The sequence below is a fragment of the Lolium perenne genome, chromosome 7 (genome assembly GCF_019359855.2).
Source record: "Lolium perenne isolate Kyuss_39 chromosome 7, Kyuss_2.0, whole genome shotgun sequence".
NCBI classification, from domain to species: domain Eukaryota; kingdom Viridiplantae; phylum Streptophyta; class Magnoliopsida; order Poales; family Poaceae; genus Lolium; species Lolium perenne.
The window spans coordinates 58,364,805-58,383,341 of NC_067250.2; the positions used below are offsets into that span (position 1 = coordinate 58,364,805).

General features: G+C 49.3%; 3 protein-coding genes across 5 annotated transcripts; 2 read left to right on the plus strand and 1 right to left on the minus strand.

The window, feature by feature from the left end:
* Positions 1 to 1,120: 1,120 nt before the first annotated feature.
* LOC127317390 (pathogen-related protein) lies at positions 1,121 to 2,783 on the plus strand. The gene is made up of 4 exons (XM_051347952.2): positions 1,121 to 1,602; positions 1,851 to 1,983; positions 2,078 to 2,376; positions 2,478 to 2,783. The coding sequence occupies exons 1-4, from the start codon at positions 1,471 to 1,473 to the stop codon at positions 2,640 to 2,642; spliced, it is 729 nt and encodes a 242-aa protein (XP_051203912.1). The 5' UTR covers positions 1,121 to 1,470; the 3' UTR covers positions 2,643 to 2,783.
* Positions 2,784 to 8,475: 5,692 nt separating this feature from the next.
* Positions 8,476 to 10,764, plus strand: LOC127317387 (uncharacterized). The gene has a single exon (XM_051347947.2). The coding sequence runs from the start codon at positions 8,761 to 8,763 to the stop codon at positions 10,642 to 10,644; it is 1,884 nt and encodes a 627-aa protein (XP_051203907.2). The 5' UTR covers positions 8,476 to 8,760; the 3' UTR covers positions 10,645 to 10,764.
* Positions 10,765 to 11,100: 336 nt separating this feature from the next.
* LOC127317388 (uncharacterized) lies at positions 11,101 to 14,237 on the minus strand. 3 transcript variants are annotated; one of them, XM_051347950.2, is made up of 11 exons: positions 14,049 to 14,237; positions 13,886 to 13,978; positions 13,499 to 13,795; positions 13,273 to 13,412; positions 13,083 to 13,169; positions 12,712 to 12,849; positions 12,403 to 12,534; positions 12,205 to 12,306; positions 11,854 to 12,027; positions 11,614 to 11,693; positions 11,101 to 11,538 (listed from the first exon to the last, which is right to left on the minus strand). In XM_051347950.2, the coding sequence occupies exons 1-11, from the start codon at positions 14,119 to 14,121 to the stop codon at positions 11,409 to 11,411; spliced, it is 1,446 nt and encodes a 481-aa protein (XP_051203910.1). In that variant the 5' UTR covers positions 14,122 to 14,237; the 3' UTR covers positions 11,101 to 11,408. The 3 variants fall into 3 exon arrangements, with proteins under 3 accessions (XP_051203910.1, XP_051203908.1, XP_051203911.1); XM_051347948.2 differs by having other exon boundaries at positions 12,376 to 12,534; positions 14,049 to 14,234; XM_051347951.2 differs by having other exon boundaries at positions 11,101 to 11,509; positions 12,376 to 12,534; positions 14,049 to 14,232.
* Between the last annotated feature and the right edge of the window lie 4,300 nt (positions 14,238 to 18,537).

The window sequence follows — 18,537 nt, forward strand, 5'->3', positions numbered from 1 at the left end:
TTAGGTAATTATAGCTCTTTGTTGCAGTTATGAGATTGCTTGTTCTCTTGATCAATCATAAGAAATTTAGTTATCCCATGCATGATGCTATGATCCTTTATAAATCCTTGTGTACAAAAATAAAGATGCATATCGATGCTAACCATCAAGTATATCGTATTTGCCTTTATTTAATTATGTTATCTAAACTCCAAAATTTCTTTCTGTCCACTATCTTTTGAAGCTCTTATCTGAATAGAAGTTCTAGCATTTTCATGCCACTCTCATTGCGGTTGTTTGCAGAAGGAACTGTCATGCAACTCATGCTGGAGGATGGTTGCTGCTTATTTTTGAGTCATACTTTTGTCTTCTGTATATCTGTCTGAGGAACTGGAATATATCTCAAAATTTGTTGGAATTCCAATGTTGATAACGTGTATTTTTTGATCTGTACCACTGTAAATCTTACATCTCTAATGTGGTGCTAGCGCTCTATTTGCAGTTACCTTATCTGTCATTGATGGCCATGCTTAGATGGTCCCTTGCAAAATTATATGGGTGTTAAATGATTAAAATCTCACATGTTGAGCAGAATACCAAACTACTACAAATAATTGTATGCTTTAGTGAAACTACTCAAACAAGTTACAACAATTTAATAATTTGTGTTCATTCGATTAGCACTAGCAGGTCATGAGGTATTGTCGTGTTAACAGCAAACTGATGTGTTGTGGATGGAAACAATGAGACATGCCATCATGGAATACAATAGATAGTACGACTGGAGCATTGCCACTGATAGATTTATTGTGTAAGTGTAGAGCTCACTAATCAACCAAATGAAGTGTTTTACATGGCCACGATAGAAACCATGTCCACATATTTAGTTTATGGATGACAATAAAACTAAAACAAAGGAAATAAACATGTTACAACTGTCAACATGGCACTGCTAAAAACAACCACAAATCCACCACACCTACCACGAACCTACAATACGTTTTTGTCTGAGGCCACAACCACAAATCCACCACACCTACCACGAACCTACAGTACGTTTTTGTCTGAGGGCTGGAGGTTCCCTGCCAGGCACGTCACGCCAGGAGCCACTATTATCGAAACCTGCGGTAGGAAAAGACATGGCTAGCGTGACAGAGGGGATCTAGCCACAGAAACAAGCATCCAACATAACGCCTTGAGCTCTCAGACAACTGCTTGTATGATTGTGCATTTGGTTCCGAGTATTGAGCATTTTGAGAGGGAGAGAGCGAGTAGCAGCCTAGCTAGTGTGTGAACAAATGGATGGAGTTCAATTAGTGGATACCATATACTAACTGACAATTTTGTTTTTCGAGGCAGTGACTTTTGACGTTTGCAAGGATGCACTTCTCCTCCTCAGACAATTTTCTCCTATAAGTAAAGAGTTAACCATTTGCTCACCTTGCAGCTTCGAAACGGCACCAAATTGCACCTTGAACCAAGCAGCTAGCTATGGCGTCTGCTGAAAGCGACAAGTACCGATCGTTCATGCATGGCGAGGGCGAGAAGAGCACCGTGTGGAGGCTTGGAGCCCCTCCCAACTACGATGTGGTCAACAAGCTCTTCGAGGAAGAGAGGACCAAGGTACTCTACTAAACAGCTGACCCACGGATGCATCATATAATGCCTCTTTTCCAAGATAGCTGGCACAAGTCAGAATTTGTCTAGATACGACGGGGCTCATTTTGAAAGAGAAAAAACTGCGTCCCTTAATATGAAATGGAGTGAGTATTCATATCCTGCCATGTTGATGATGAACGGTGTCGGTCGTACACTGAACAAAAAGATCTTCTGTCCGCACAAATAATCATCTTCATGATTCGCTGGATCAGGAATGGCCAGAGGGGTCTCTGGAGGAGAAGGTCCAGCGCTTGCTCAAGACCTGGGAGATGGAGATGGTCCACAAGGTGCGCCCTGAGGACCAGAAGAGCGTTCACTCCCATGGATTCAGCGCAAGCACCAACGGTGAGTCCTCACCACACCACACTTCCACACAATCGGCAGTCGATCGATGCCCCATAAGTTATCCGTGCAACGTAAACGAATTGACAATTTACAGGTATGAAGCCCCTGACACGGAATGAGATTTCGGCCATTGGCGGCTACAACGCGTTCCTGGCGACCACCCTGCCACCGGAGCACCGCATCTACGACCCAGAGAAGGAGTCCGCCGAGTCAGGCATGTCAACGTTCCTCACGGCGTTTCCCCGAGGCTTCGCCATCGAAGTGCTGGATGTCTACAGCGGGCCGCCGAGGATCGCCTTTAAGTTCAGGCACTGGGGGTACATGGAGGGCCCGTTCAAAGACCACCCTCCTCACGGCCAGCGCGTCGAGTTCTTTGGAGTCTGCATCTTCCATGTAAGTTTGGCTGCTTTAATATATGAAGTCTGAGATGTGCTGCACAGCTAGGGTCTCTTTACAAAAACAGAGTAGACACTGAGCAAACAATGTGATGATAGGTTGATGAGGACTCGAAGGTGGAGAAGGCAGAGTACTTCTACGAGCGTGGCAACTTCCTGGCGAGCTTCTTGAGTGCGCCTGCTTCTGCTTCTGCTTCTGCTTCTGCTTCTGCTCCTGCTCCTCTTGCATCGGCTTCAGGCTGCCCTGTGATGAGAGCAGATTAAAGCGCAGTCGGATTAATGAAACAACATGTCATCAGGGTACAGTACGACCAGTCGATCACCTCCAGGCTCCAGCGTCTCTGACTGGCATGGTTCCATCTTGTCAAGAAAATCTTTGAAATAGGACAAATATATTTTGATCCATGCATGATTGTCTACTTCGGTACTTGATATTTCTAGATCCTTCAAGTGACAAAAAAAAGATCCTTCAAGTGACAAAACCATCTATAATTTGTCCCTTGCTTTGCTAAAAACAGCTTTGATGATGACGATGGTTTCACATATCCTAGTGACAAAATCTACAGGGATGATATAACTAAGGTTTTCCATATTGGGAAACGAAAGTCTCACTGCTACCCCTTTCATCAATCTATAAGGAGGTGAGGGAGGCGATTTTCCAAAGTAAGCACAATTGCCCCTTTCGTGGTAGAATTTTATCATATGTTTTATGAAACTTGCAGTATACTATTTCCCGATGTTTCTCCAAATATTTAAGTTAAGAAGCTTCCAGAAATTCAATTTGGCTCCGGGTGCGTATGCTCCCTCTACCAAGAAAATATATTTTGAAGTGTCGAATTTTTTTGATAATAATTTCTACATGTACATATCCACAATATATGGGAGTTCGTCAAGTTTCGAGAAAAACTGATATTTTTTGTGGTCTATATAAAAAGGAGAAAATTTATGTTGTGACAAGTCCTATTTTTAGCACCGAATTTTGTTTTTTTACACACGTCACAAGATAAGTCGAATTTTCATGAAACAACTTTGTAGATGTGTAGCACGTGAAGAAGTATGTGCAAATTTTTTAATATTTCAAAATATATCTAAGATGTATTTCAAAATAAAGGGATCATACGATCCCATGTGCCAAAACACCACTCCCAGAGGCTTCAACTTTTAATCCTCTTCATGGTTCTTTTTTTTTTTGCTAGTGTTATTTAAAGTAGTCCACCATGACAAAGTGTTCTTTTTCCAAAAGTTTGGCGAACGGATAGAGACATCGAAACTGCCCAGTAAGCGAACTGGAAGCTTCATCTTAACAAATCAATCATTGTTCATGCATGGCCGTTGACGCGTGGACGACTTCTCGTGCTATCATATGCTGAACTACTTCCACCGGCCGCCGGAAGCAGATCAGCGAAGTAGTTCAGCATATGATAGCGCGAGAAGCAGATTAGAGGCCACACCTACTAGACGTACCAAACCACAAAGAGGATGGCCGAGCCGACGTCGCTCCCCAGAATTGCCATGATCCTTTTTTTTCGATAAAGGGAATATATTAATATCGAGAGATACCAATTACACCCAGCCTCTGCAACAACGCACCACCCTAATGGCACTACGGATGCATACAACCAAAAAAAAGGAAAAGAAAACTAGCGACATGTTACTTCTCTTCCACCGGAGTTCATCGGCACCAGCGCCGGCGAGCACCCTCTGCATCCCCCGTGAGTGGGACGCGCTCCTCGACTTCAAGGCCGGCCTCACCGACCCCGGCAACTTCCTCTCGTCGTGGCAAGGGGCGGACTGCTGCCAGTGGAAGGGCGTCGAATGCAGCAACGGGACCGGCAACGTCGTGACACTCCAAGTCAGGACCCCATGGAACAGTCCGGAGCTCATAGGAGGTGAGATTCGCCCATCCTTGCTCACTTTACAGCATCTCGACTGGCTGGACCTCTCGGAGAATGACTTTGGTGGCAAACCCATCCCAAAGTTCATCGGCGACCTACGCAGCCTCACGAATCTCGTCCTTTCTGACTCCAATTTCGGCGGTCAGATTCCTCCCCACCTTGGGAACCTCTCGAACCTAGTCAACCTCCATATCACCGACAATAATGATTTAACTGTGCCACAAACATATCAGCTCATCTCGCCTGATCTCGCATGGGTGTCGCGTCTATGGAAGCTCCAGCTCCTCGGTTTGGCTGGGGTGGATCTCAGTGCTGCCGTCGACTGGGCTCATTCTCTCAGCATGCTGCCCTCTCTAAAAGACCTTTATTTAAGCTTTTGTGGGCTACGGAACACGATGCCTCCCCCAGCACATTCCAACCTCATATCGCTTGAATCCATCTCCATGAGTCGGAACCCCTTCAACCAATCTTTTAGTGCCATCAATTTTGTTTGGAATCTGCCTCTGCCTAGCCTCCAAGCGCTATCGATGATGCACTGCGGTTTCCATAGTTCTATCCCGGACGCAGTAGGGAACTTGACCTCCCTTGAATACTTGTATCTCGATGGAAACCACATCACTGGCATTGACGCATTTCCGTTGACCTTCAAGAAAGTGAAGAACCTAAAGGGGCTCAGCTTAACAGAGAACTTCATCAACATGGACGTAGGGAAGATGCTGGATCGGTTGCCATCAGATGAATTGGAGATGTTGTCTTTGGACAACAACAATTTGACATGGTCCTTACCAAGTCGTCTAGGGCAATTTAGGAGCTTGACACGGGTTATGCTCAGAAACAATAAGCTTTCCGGAGAGATACCACTTGGTATACGGGAACTCATAAAGTTGAGAGGCTTATGGCTAAGCTCTAACAACTTACATGGTACAATCACTGAGCAGCACTTCCCGTTTGCTGGCCAGCTGGAGGTTTTGGATATCAGTTTTAACCAGCTTGTTGGCCCGATTCCAACATTTCCACCGAGCCTAACATCCTTGGATCTGTCTAGAAACAATCTATCAGGCACACTTCCATCAGTGATTGGAAAATCAATGCTACAAGTTGTCATCCTCTTCAGCAATTCCTTTTCTGGAACTATTCCATGCTCCTTGTTTCAGTTGCAACAGTTGTTATACAAGCAATAAACAAATAACGAAGAACGATAAAAGAAAACGTAGCGGAGACACGAGATTTAACGTGGAAAATCTCTTCCAACACAGAAGGGGAAAAAACCACGTGGGTTATCTTATAATCTGATAAACCCTAACCGGCGGCTTACAAGATGTATATATAGGCGGTGGCAACGATCCGTACCGCGGGGCCTGCCGCCCCCGCACCCCCCTTCGCAGCCGTCCTTGCAGGGCACGACGTATGGGCTAACTTCAGGCTCCGCTATGCTTCGGTCCAAGCCTACCGACGACGAATTTGGATCACAATATAACAAGATGAAGCTCTCCTGAGGATAGTTTTGTATCGTTTTTGGCTGGTAGCTTAGAAGTTTTGTACATCGACACTTGTTATGGACTGGAGAGACTATGAAATTTGGGACAAGATGCTACTCTAATCGAAGAAAATCGAGATGCTTTGGTCCAAGTCGTTGCTCCTTGCGCATTCATACGGAGGTCAGATGATATGACATATGCTACAAAATGTGGAAATAAGTTGTTACAAATTGAATATCTTGCCAATCATTAGTGACTGAGGTGTAAAGCGTTTACCATTCAATTGCTGGCTCGTATGGTATTAACGAAATGACATGGCCAGGATTGAACCATATTTTGAAGAGTACAAATGACAATCCCAAAGGGCGCGTGAAAGTTTGTTATGACATAGCTGCTTCGTTTTGATGAAAATGCAGCGGATCCTTATGATCTGGCCGGTGAAAAACTGTCGTTTTAGCTTCGGTACATATCCCATTGGTTGTTGTAATAGAACTTCTACCTGCTCTCCGCCGAACACTAGCAATAGCTTTGCAGTGCCCCCTTCCCTGCTAAGTTTCTGCTTTTGGATAGCTTTTGCTTTCAGTCTCCATCAGTGGCGGAGCCAGGATTGGAGCAAGCCCAGGGCCAAAAACTAAGCACGGAAAAATAACTCTAAAAAAGCTCATGTCATAGCAAATTAAATTTTGTTACAAATGTCAAAAAAGGAACATATAATTCCAACTGAATTGTTAACCATCCAAAAAGTACATACAACATCGCAAAAGACTAAAAGAAAAGTAATATGAGGGATATAGAAAGATAGTACAGAAATCAGTTGTTGATTTCTTGACAGTCGATTGATCAATTCAGTTGAGAGACAGTGGATGATCAAAACTAGTCAATTACGTAGTTGAGAAGGGGAGCTGCAGATGACTGAGACGAGTCTTACCTACTCAAATTGAGTGATTGAGTGAAGGTTGTACAACGAGTAGCAAAAGCGTACAACAGACGTCGTCACCACACCATCGAGCGGCGCCACCGGCGATTACGTGGAGGAGGGCAGGAGGCGGCCAGCCGGCCAGGCACAGCGGAGCAGGAGCGGCAGCAAAAACAGCCGATCAGAGTTCGAGGGGTCGGCAAAGAAGGACGAGGCGATGGCTGGAACAAGGTTCGGCTATCCGGAGAGCCTGCGCACTAGGGCCGGCGCGCGTGTCCTGCGGTTCTGCGATGCTCTGCTATTTTCCATTGCGTTAGCTCCGTGGGCTAGCGAAGATGGGCCAATCCAGGGCCAAATCGAAAATCTATATAGGTAGTACGACGGTAAAATTGCTGCGCCCCGGGCCATGGCCCTGGTTGCCCGGGGTGTAGCTCCGCCCCTCTCTCCATGGCGCGGAGTTGTATATATGTTAAAGATCTCTGACTCTGTTTTCGTTATCAATGGATAATGAAAATCGATCCCTGCTGGATCGCTTGTAAAAAAAAATGATGCAGTTGGAAACAAATCTGCAAGAGCTCGCTCAGTCTTAACCTCGGTGAAAAATCATCTACGACGTGCCTTGGAAAGAAAGATCTAGGGCCTTTGTTCATCAACTCTGACACTGATAATTTTCTCTACCTCAAGCCAACTTGGATAAGAAGTCAGCTACTAATCAACTGATAAGCCGCCCAGTTTGTCCTGGTGTTAGCAAGTCAATGTTATTTAAAGTAGTCTACCATGACAAATTGTTCCTTTCCAAAAGTTGGTGAAGGGAAAGAGACATCCAAACTGCACACCAAGGAAATTGGAAGCCTCTCTCTTCATGCGAGGCGCCTCCCGCCTCCCAACCCCCAACCCTAACCTACCGCCTCCCGCCTCCCAACCCTCCCGCCGCCGCCGCCGGGGCAAAGATCTCGGGGCGTGGCGGCGGCGGGGGCTTCTCCTCGTCACGCGTCGGGAACGGCGGCCAAGGAGTCTCTCACGCGGCGGTGGCCCTTCCGCCTCCCGGGGCGGCGGCGGTCGGACGAGGATGGAGGGGCGGCGGCGGCCCTCCCGGGGTCGATCCAGCTGCGGGCTGCGGCCTCCCCGCCTCCCATCGACGGCATGCCGACGGTGGTGGCTGGTGGAGGCGGAGAGCGCCTTTCCCTCCGCCTCTCGCCGGTGAGGGGCGATGATCTTGGGCTTCTCCCGCGGTACGAGGACGCCTGGGGCAGCAGCCTTGGGTTCGACGGTGGAGGTGACCCTCTTCTTCGCCGGAGAGGATCGGCCTGCGGTTGGTGGTGGTGGATCTTTTGATCTATCACCGCGTTCCGGCGGCGAGATGGAGGAGCTTGGAAGCCGGCGATGGCGTCGCCGGTGGAGGGTTGGAGTGGCCAGCCCAGGATGGTCGCCGACGTGGGGGTCCGACCTGAATAAAGGCGGCGGTCCTAGGGCCTCTCTTGCATGAAGAGGAGGACCTACCGGAGGCCTGGACTCGTGATCTGGCCGGAGTGTTGAGTTCCGGAAGGCCCCGCCGGCGAATGTAACAGTGCTTTTGCCTAAAGTTTGCTGGATCGGTGGTATTTGGTCGTGCGCACCCATGCTTTTATTCCGACCTATTGGTTCTGGAGGGAGCGGCGCGAAGCTCTTTTTCTGTGTTGACATCAAGTGACTATGGATCCATGATGAAAGTCGGAAGAAGAGAATTTCATGAAAGCCGGAGGGGAGGACTAGCTAAGGGAGGTTCAAGTCTCCGCGCTGTTGAGGGACTTGCTTGGTGTTTCGGGCTTCACAACAGTGATATGATAGTGGGGGCGACAACACAGGTGAAGTTCAGAGTCCTACCTTTCAGGGTGAAAACCCAAGGTCTGGCCTTAACTGGTTGTGCCTGGTAATGACCTTGTTGAAGGTATTGTTTTGAGAGTGGGGACTATCTTCACGGTGAAAACCTCCAGATCACCGACAATAATGATTTAACTGTGCCACAAACATATCAGCTCATCTCGCCTGATCTGGCATGGGTGTCGCGTCTATGGAAGCTCCAGCTCCTCGGTTTTTGTGGGCTACGGAACACAATGCCTCCCCCAGCACATTCCAACCTCACATCGCTTGAATCCATCTCCATGAGTCGGAACCCCTTCAACCAATCTTTTAGTGCCATCAATTTTGTTTGGAATCTGCATCTACCTAGCCTCCAATTTCTATCGATGATGCACTGCGGTTTCCATAGTTCTATCCCGGACGCGGTAGGGAACTTGACCTCCCTTGAATACTTGTATCTCGATGGAAACCACATCACTGGCACTGACACGTTTCCGTTGACCTTCAAGAAAGTGAAGAACTTAAAGGGGCTCAGCTTAATAGATAACTTCATCAACATGGACGTAGCGGAGCTATTGGATCGATTGCCATCAGATAAATTGGAGATGTTGTCTTTGGACAACAACAATTTGACAGGGTCCTTACCAAGTCGTCTCCTCCAATTTAGCAGCTTGACATGGGTTATGCTCAGAAACAATAAGCTTTCCGGAGAGATACCAGTTGGTATACGGGAACTCATAAAGTTGAGAGGCTTGTGGCTAAGCTCTAACAACTTATATGGTACAATTACTGAGCAACATTTTCCGATTGGTGGCCAGCTGGAGGTTTTGGATATCAGTTCTAACCAGCTTGTTGGCCCGATTCCAACATTTCCACCGAGCCTAACATCCTTGGATCTGTCTAGAAACAATCTATCAGGCACACTCCCATCAGTGATTGGAAAATCAATGCTACAAGTTGGCATCCTCTTCAGCAATTCCTTGTCTGGAACTATTCCATGCTCCTTGCTTCAGTTGCAACAATTGATGTTTCTGGATCTGTCAAAAAACCAGCTGAGTGGTACATTGCCCAATTGCCCTCAAGAATTTGAAACCTCAAATATTACCCTCCTTAATTTGAACAGCAACAGATTTTCTGGAGCATTCCCTATTTTTCTTCAGAGTTGTAGAGAGCTGAAATTTCTTGATCTGGCATACAATAGATTTTCTGGGAGTTTGCCAACATGGATTCAATCAAAGTTACCACAGTTGGCACTTTTGCAGTTGCGTTCAAACAAGTTCTCTGGTGGCATCCCTGATCAACTAACTAGAATGAAGGCGCTTCAATATTTAGACATTGCAATGAATAACATGTCAGGGAACATACCACAATCAATTGGGAATCTCACAGCTATGACTCTTACTCCCAATAATAGTGGTTCCCTTTCCCAAGTTGTCAATTTTGGAATCAGCACTATGTTCGAGAAAACTACTGCTTATACTGATAGTGTACTTGTGGGCATAAAAGGTCAGCAGCTTGAGTATACCAGAGGAATCATATACATGGTATCAATTGATTTGTCTTGCAACAGTTTAACAGGGCAGATTCCTCAAGAAATTGGCATGCTGGTTGCATTGAAGAACTTAAACTTGTCCGGGAATAGTCTGAGTGACATAATTCCCCAAAGTATTGGTGAGCTACGTGAATTGGAATCTTTTGACCTCTCACACAATCGGCTCCGCGGAGAAATTCCTGGGGGTTTATCAGCTCTATCAGCATTGACCCGATTGAACTTGTCATATAACAATCTGACAGGAACTATACCATCTGGTAATCAATTAAGAACTCTAGATGATCAAGCGTCTATTTACATTGGCAATCCTGGTTTATGTGGTCCATCTCTCAGAAGAAATTGCTCAGGAACTGATATGACTCCACTCGCCCCTGAAGAACATGAAGGCATGCACGATGTGGTTTCCCTTTACCTCAGCATGTGCATAGGATTTGTGGTAGGGCTATGGATTGTCTTCTGTGGCTTTTTATTCAAAAGGAAATGGAGAGTTATGTTTTTCTTATTTTCGGACCACATGTATGATTGGGTTTACATGCAAGTGGCCGTGGGCTGGACTTCATTGGCAAGAAAAATGAGTGGCGGATGAGATAACACTCGAGCTTCTATCTTGGTAACTATGCTATGCTATGCTATGCGAAAGAATAGAATTTATAATTCTCGTTATGTGCCCACTATTTTCTTTGCTGTGTAACGTACCATGCTAAACTGTGACACTTCATATTTTTTAAAATGTGTATGTATACACACACATGTAACCTGTGTTGTAGATGTAGTAACTTACAGCTCTGCTAAGCTCCAGTATGAATTCACACAAGTACTTCCGTCCCGTACTAACTTGTAAGAAATTCTATTGTAACCTACTATCAAGGTGTTCCTCGCCTATAAATATACGGTCATCATCTAACCAGAGGTAAATGCCCTCCCATGAAGGCATGAACACACCGTTTCATGTAATGTTGGAGGAGGGTGTACCGAAGCAGAAACCAATGTTAACATTGGTCTTCCATGCATCATGTTTGTAGGTTCCTTCGGCCAATTGTGCTTAGTTCTTACCGATGTGCCAACTTCAACTGAACATGACAAATGACCTGGCATGGGATACGTGAAACTTATAGCATATACTACCTGTGTTCCGAAATGTAGTATGTTTCGGAAAGCTACTGCATTTCGGAACGGAGGTAATAGCTAGGATCTAGGATATGCTTACTACATTCATTGATAACTGCCAACGGAAGCAAAAGAAACCAGCCCACCCAACAGGCGGCATTTGCAATCCACTGGCTGCCACTGCTTTCGCCTGCCCTTAATAACTGGTGCTTCCACAAAAAAACTCCTACGCGGTCCACTGTTCTAACACAAAATGCTTAGCCCCATAACCTGAGTACTGCTGTGCATCCCTTCCTTAAGACGGTGAAGGCGAAACATGCTTCGCGGCGCGTACCGAGACATCCCTGCAGAAGTTAGAACATACCACATCATGCTGAAGGACGGTGACATAACATCTGTTTGCGAGATGGTAGGTAACTATGCAAGAGTGCAAAGTATACTAGATTACCGGATGGCTTCGGTGATCGTGGTGTCCTTCGGATCAAGCTTCAAAGCCCTGAGAAGTGCGTCGGAAGCGCCAGCATAATCCTAGCACAAGCGTGACACTTTGTCAGGCGGCGGTGAGGGGAACCAGATCAAGCCGACACGCCAATTGGTGATAAGTAACACTGGTGGCGTGTTTTCAAAGATGGATTTCAAGCTAGTTCACGGCAGCAAGGAGTAGAACGAGCAGTGTCATGATGATAACCTGAAGAAAACACAAGGCCATTCCTTGGCGGAAGTAGCCTTTGGCCAAGTCAGGCCGCATCCTGATGCAGGCACAAGCGTCCGACAGTGCTTCATCGCCCATGCCAAGGCGGAGCCAAAAGATGCTCCTGTTTGAATATAAGCTGGCATCTGTGCCATCATCAAATCTCATCGCCTGCGAATGGAGAACAAAATCCGGGATACATCATGTGAGGACATGCCTAACCAATTTCAACATGACAGTTCCAGCTGGAAAGTAGAAGCAAATGTTTCCTCGTTCATTGTGAAGGCATAACAGCAGAACTAAAAGCATTTGCACTCGAACTTGCCCATAGAAAGAAATCGGAGTTACCATGCTGTAATAAAGAATGGCCGCGTCGTAGTCCTTGATTTTGAAGGCTGAGTTTCCTTGCAGTTTCAGTTCTTCTTTCCTCTTATGAGAGGCTTTTCTCTCCTAAACAAAAAAATCTTATAATTGAGTGCAGACAATGGTTGATCTACTGAAAAAAAGCTGATGGCGTACCCACTCCTTGTAAGCATCAGAGTTTACATGTCTCACTATCCCACCGATACTCCAGTCTAGTATGGTTGGAGCCGGTCGACAGCGAGTTACAGGAAACAGAAGTTCAGCAACTTCCTGTTCAGCATGAACCGCGGCGATTTCTATAGGTAACCTACCAAGCTGCAATAAATTAGAGCAGCCATGAGTTATACTAGAGAACCATTAGAGGTTAAGCATTTCGATTTCAAAACAACAACACAAACTGTGCGATAAACTATGAATATGTTATGTATTTCAACACAAAGAGAAGATCAAATATTGCAAGAAAAGAGGGAGGCAGTAACAGTGTATGCTCACTTCATCAGTAAAATTTGGGTCTGCTCCAGCCTCCAATAAGCAGTTGATAAATGGGATGTTGCCGCGGCGGCTGCATGCTAACAACAGAGGGGTTGCTTTTGCTCCATGGAGTCCCCCGGCATTGACGTCAGCACCAGCCTAGTTAAAAGTTGATATAATTTTTAGCATTGCGACTGATGTTTGCGCCCCGTTTGGAACGATTCCCGCGGAATGCTATGGAATGCCGACAATCCAAGCATGCCTTAAGGTGTGAGCTTTTGGCGGGGCAACAAACTAGTACAAGTTCACTACGCTAACTCGTCCGGACATCCGTGCAATGAAGAATTCACTGTATGACAAATTAAATCTCAGAACACTAACAATGTTTGCACCTGAATGAGCAGCTTCATGCATTCCAAAGAGCCGCCGAGAAGCGAGGAGACCAACGGCGTGAAGACGCGATTTGCAACCTTGTTCGGCTGCAAATGCAAGGTTGCAAACTGGTCAGGGGGAGTATTCATCGAATGGGCACACAATGACAGTTCCAAATATGAATGTGCAGGAACGGCCGCAGGGACATACATCGGCACCGTGGCTCAACAGGAGGGCGACGACGGCCGGGTGCGCCTGCGCCGCGGCGACGTGCAGCGCCGTGCCCCTGGGATTGGCCGCGCCCACGTCGGCGCCTCTCGACAGGAGCAGCATCGCCAGCTCGCGATCCCCTGCACGAACGGGCAGACGGACAACGGCGTCAAATGATCTATAACCGCGCACGACGCACGCCGGCACGCCGCGTCGTGGTTCGTACCGTTGTAGGCGGCCCAGTGGAGCGGGGTCTCGCCGTCGCTCTCCGCGGTGCGCGGGTCGGCGCCGCGCTCCAGGAGGTAGGCGGCCGTCGCGGTGTGCCCGGACGTGGCCGCCAGGAGCAGAGGCGTCTCGCCGGAGGAGGAGGGTGCGTCGACGGGGACGGCAAGGTGCTCGACGAGGTACCGGCAGACAACCGTCCTGCCGTTGGCCGCGGCCAGGCGCAGCGCCTGGGGGCCGCACGTCGACCAGACGCCGGGCCCGCCGCGCCGCGTCGTCGCCTCCAAGTCCACCGCCATCCCTGAAACCAAGGCCAGCCCTGAATGAATGTACACAGAGTAGTAGATACGAAGGGGGCGAATGCCGACTGGTGAAGGCATAGGGAACGTACTGGCGAGGAGGTCGAGGTTCCCGTCAATGGCGGCGTGGAGGAGCAGTCGGCCCCGCGTTTCTTCCTTCGGCGCGTTGGCGACCACATCGACACCTATGTATTATACGAGCAGATGTTGAGTCGCATTGAACGGGGAAGCAATAAGGTAGGTAGCTAGATGGACCTGACGACGTGGTGGCGGCGCAGGACTGCAGGGGTGTCGCCGCCGGCGAGGGTGGGCGCGGCGGCGCGTTCATCTTCTCGAATGTGACGGACCTGTGTGGGTCAGAGCGGTGTCTCGGAAGCTGTAGCTGCTAGCCGCTCGGTGGTGTAAATACGGAGCAGGCGGCGACGAGACACCGAGACGTGACGCGACGCGACGCAGGAGCAGGACAAGAGGAGAGAGAGGACGCACGAGCGGCACGCGAGGTCGGTACGTTCGGGGTTGTTTCGCTTGGCTGTCGTCCCTTCACAATGGCCTTAGACCATCCCCACTCGTTGGCACGCTTCACGCTTAAATCCGGCGAAATTTTCGTCCAATCATCACGCCTAAATTCGGCGAAATTTTCGTCCGGCTTGGACGAAAATTTGGCCTGGGGGCAGTATATTTCCAGTCGTGTGCTCCCCAAGCGGCGTTTCTCGGGGAAAAAGAGGATGGCCCGGGGAATCCGGACAAAAGAGGAGACACGTGGGCGTGCGCGGTTGGTTTTGCTCCATCCGGAGTCCCCGGGAGACCCCCGGGAAACCGAGGATGGCATGGGGAGTCCGGACGAATAGGCTCAAATCCGGACCAAAACGAGGAACCGGGGGCCTGACTGGGCCGTTTTTCGCCGTCCAGATGAAAAAAAGTTGTCGTGGGGGGCTTCTGGGGGAGACGAGTGGAGATGCTCTTAGGGCATCTCCAGCGGCGCTACGCGACCGGGCCGTCCGCCGCGATGCAAACCTGGCCCAAATATGCGTCAGGTTTGCGTCGCGGCGGACGCTCGGCGGTCGCTCCGAGCGTCCTCCATTTCTTACCCGGTCCCGCATGTCAGGGACAGCGAAATCGACCGCTTCGATTTGCTTCTTGTTCCCCCTTCTTTCCTGCCCTAGTGCGACGGCACCACCCCCACCCCTAGCGCCGCCGTACCGCCGTAGCGCCGCAGTAGTCGGCGTCGGCTCCGTTCTTGCCGCGCGGGAGAGAAGCAGCGTGCTCCGCCGCGTACCTGCCGGCTGTTTTCGGGCGAAACGCTCCCGGTTGCGCCGCCCTTCCGCGCCGCCCACGACCTATTCGGTCAATTGCGCCGGTAGGTTTCTACTCGTGTTTTCGCCGCTATTGTGCGCGGCCATTGATCCGCAGTTTGTACCCACGCAGATGGACATGTGGCAGATGTTGGACAAGTTCCGCGCGGAGGTCGTCGACTCCTCTTCCGATGAGGAGTCCGATGAGTCGACGCAGACATTGGCAACTACTGCGGCCTCCATGATCCACGAGCCGGGGCCGCAGCACCGGGGCTATGTGAAGGGGCGCTCCAAAAACCTGCCGCGCAACAGAGTGGAAGGGCAGGCCCGCCTCCACAAGGACTGCTTCCACCTCACCAATCCGATCTTCCCGGAAAAATATTTCCGGCGCCGATACAGGATGTCAAGGGACCTGTTCTTGGTCATTCTACGGGGCGTCAGAAACTACGACCCCTACTTTCAATGTAGGCGCGATGTAACAGGTGCGTTAGGCTTCACCTCCTACCAAAAATGCTCCGCGGCTATTCGCATGCTCTCATATGGAATGCCTGCGGATATATTCGATGAGTATCTTCGAATGGGTGAGAGCACCTGTCTTGAGGCCATGTACAGGTTTTGCCGAGCCGTGATTGCCGTGTTCGGAGAGTACTGTAGGGAGCCAAATCTTGAGGATACAAGGCGCCTCCTGTCTATCAACGAGTCTAGAGGCTTCCCAGGAATGATTGGCAGCATAGATTGCATGCACTGGCAGTGGAAAAACTGTCCATTTGGATGGCAGGGTGCGTACATCGGGCATGAGGAAGGAAGAACTGTCATTATTGAAGCTGTCATATCTCAAGATTTATGGATTTGGCATTCATTCTTTGGCATGGCCGGTTCCAACAATGACATCAATGTGTTGCACCGATCACCGGTTTTCAACCGGCTCATGCAAGGCAAAGCTCCCCGGGTGAGCTATGAGATCAATGGAAATGCATATGACAAGCCATAGTATCTTGCTGATGGCATCTACCCTGACTGGGCCACATTGGTGAAGACTGTCTGTAATCCAAACTCCGAGAAGACGAGAAGGTTTGCGAAGATGCAAGAGGCTTGCAGGAAAGATGTGGAGCGCGGGTTTGGTGTGCTCCAAGCTCGGTGGGCAATTGTTCGTCACCCGGCAAGAACATGGTCGTTGAAGACCATGCATGAGGTGATGACATGCTGCGTGATCATGCACAACATGATCGTTGAGAACGAGCGTCCTGATGGCCGCAATGAGAACCAATGGGATTTCCAAGGTGAGCTGGTTGCGCCACTTCCTGGAGCTTCAGCTTGGCAGGACTATCTACATAGGAATGTAGAAGTCACTGACGAGAACGTCTCCAAACAGCTGCAAACGGATCTGATTGAGCATCAATGGACATTGGCTGGCCATGCAGATCATGCCTAGAGGAGTACTATCTTATTTGCATGCAGACTTTTTAAAATTTAAATGTAATAACTATGACTTCGTTGAATATTATTTTGTTTTTTCGAAACTTCATATTTCATGCAAACGCGGAAATGCGTCGCGCCGCTGGAGCCACCCCAAGGTGCAAACGGACGCGCGGACAAAAACGGTCACTCTCGCGTCCGCCGCGCGACGCAAACGGACATTTCGGACGTCCGAAATGCGTCGCGCCGCTGGAGATGCCCTTAGAGCATCTCTAGCCGCGTCCCCCAAAGAGATTTTCAATTTCTATTAGATGCCAGGGCACCATGTTGTCTTCCAGAGTGCTCCCCTCTCCCTATCATTGGATGGCCATCGTACGGCTGGCTCGAGGAATAACAGGACAGATGCTAACAGGCATTTCGTCATGAATCTCCCTTTCCCTTGGTCTCTCGGCCACTCCTTTCTTATCCCCTCCCCACAAACTACTCCTCCACAACTAGGCCCCATCGAGAGGATCCCGACGCCAGCAAAGGAGAGACGAGAGGCGTGGTGGTGCGGATCGAACAACATCGCGCTCCGGAGGCGAAGGGCGTCGGTCATGGTGGTTGGGGAGGTTGGAATCCAAGGGCTCTCGCGCTCCCATGGCAAAGGGGCGGCGGCCATGGAGTTGGTGGCGGCTCGGGGGTGTGGGGCGAGGCGGAAGTGCAGGTCCTCCGCGCTCTCGAGGCTAAGGGTGGCGCGGCTAACGCTCATCTCCACCACGAGTTGAAGGCCTCGTCGCCATGGCACGCTGCCGGGAAGGACCTTGCCCCCATCGTGCTCTCTCACATGTTCTAGCGCGCCGCCGGGCAACGCCGCCGGAAAGAGCCTCGCCCCACCGACCGCTGCCGGGCCTACCAACGGATCCAGTCCTCTTCCCCTGGCTCCCCTAGTTCTATATCTAGAAACATCAAATCATGTAACAAAAAATATGTTTTTTCCAGTTCTGGTTGCAATTTTTTGATGCTGGATTTATTTTTCGACTACTTTTTACATCCACGATCTTGAAATAATAGTTTCCCCTAAGATCTGGATGTATAATAATAGGTCCCCATATTTCTGGATGTAATTTCTTTATTTTTTCTACATCTGCTGCTAATTTTTTACATTCTCGATTGGAATAAAAAACACTGCGGATTTTCTAGGATGTAATTTTGTGTAGTTAAACTTCAATTTTTTACATGCCAATACTTGTTCTAAACTTGAGGCAGAAAAGTAGCAGATGACACATGCGTTTTTTTGGCGTGAATTGAATTTGAGACAGATGTATTTATTTTGCACGATTCTCCTTTGTAATTTTTCTCAACGGAGCCGCGAAATGAGATGCTCTGATTTTGCAGATCCCATGTTTTTTGTGCAGCGACCATCCCAAACGGAAAGAAGATATGTGGGATTAGAACTTTCTACTTTTAGACTGTGAGGGATGTCCGGACTAATCTATTTCTATTTTTGGGTGGGGCACTCCCTAAGATTAACCGGTGCTAGGGCACTGTGTAGCAACATCCAAAGGGATTTGGGGCGCGCTGGACCAAAAAACCTTTCCAGCCGCGTCCCCTAAAGCTCATTTTTGTCCGGCGCCCCGAGCCAGTTCCCGTCCCACAGGGGACGCACCGGGGACGCCGGACACATCGAAAAGAGAGGCGGGCTCCCACATGCCGGCGACTATTTGCATAAACTGTTGGTTCGCGCCTCTTTTCTCGTCGCTCCTTCGTTCCCGCGCCTCCCACCCCACCGCCGCCGCTGGATTTCCCGGCCGGTTGGGCGTCTGATCTCTGCTGAGAGTCGGCACCGTTGTCGCGGCTGGGGCTCCCACGGGTCGTGCCGCCGCCGCCGCTTCGCCAGCGCATCCCAGAACGCGCCGTCAAATCCGCCCCACCTCCGCGCACAGAAGGTGCTCGACGACTTGCCAGGTAGGCGCGATTGGCCGCTGTTTGTTGCGTCATCTGCCTCGGCGCAATTTTAACCATTGATTTTGCTTTAGCCATGGACAGCGACGATG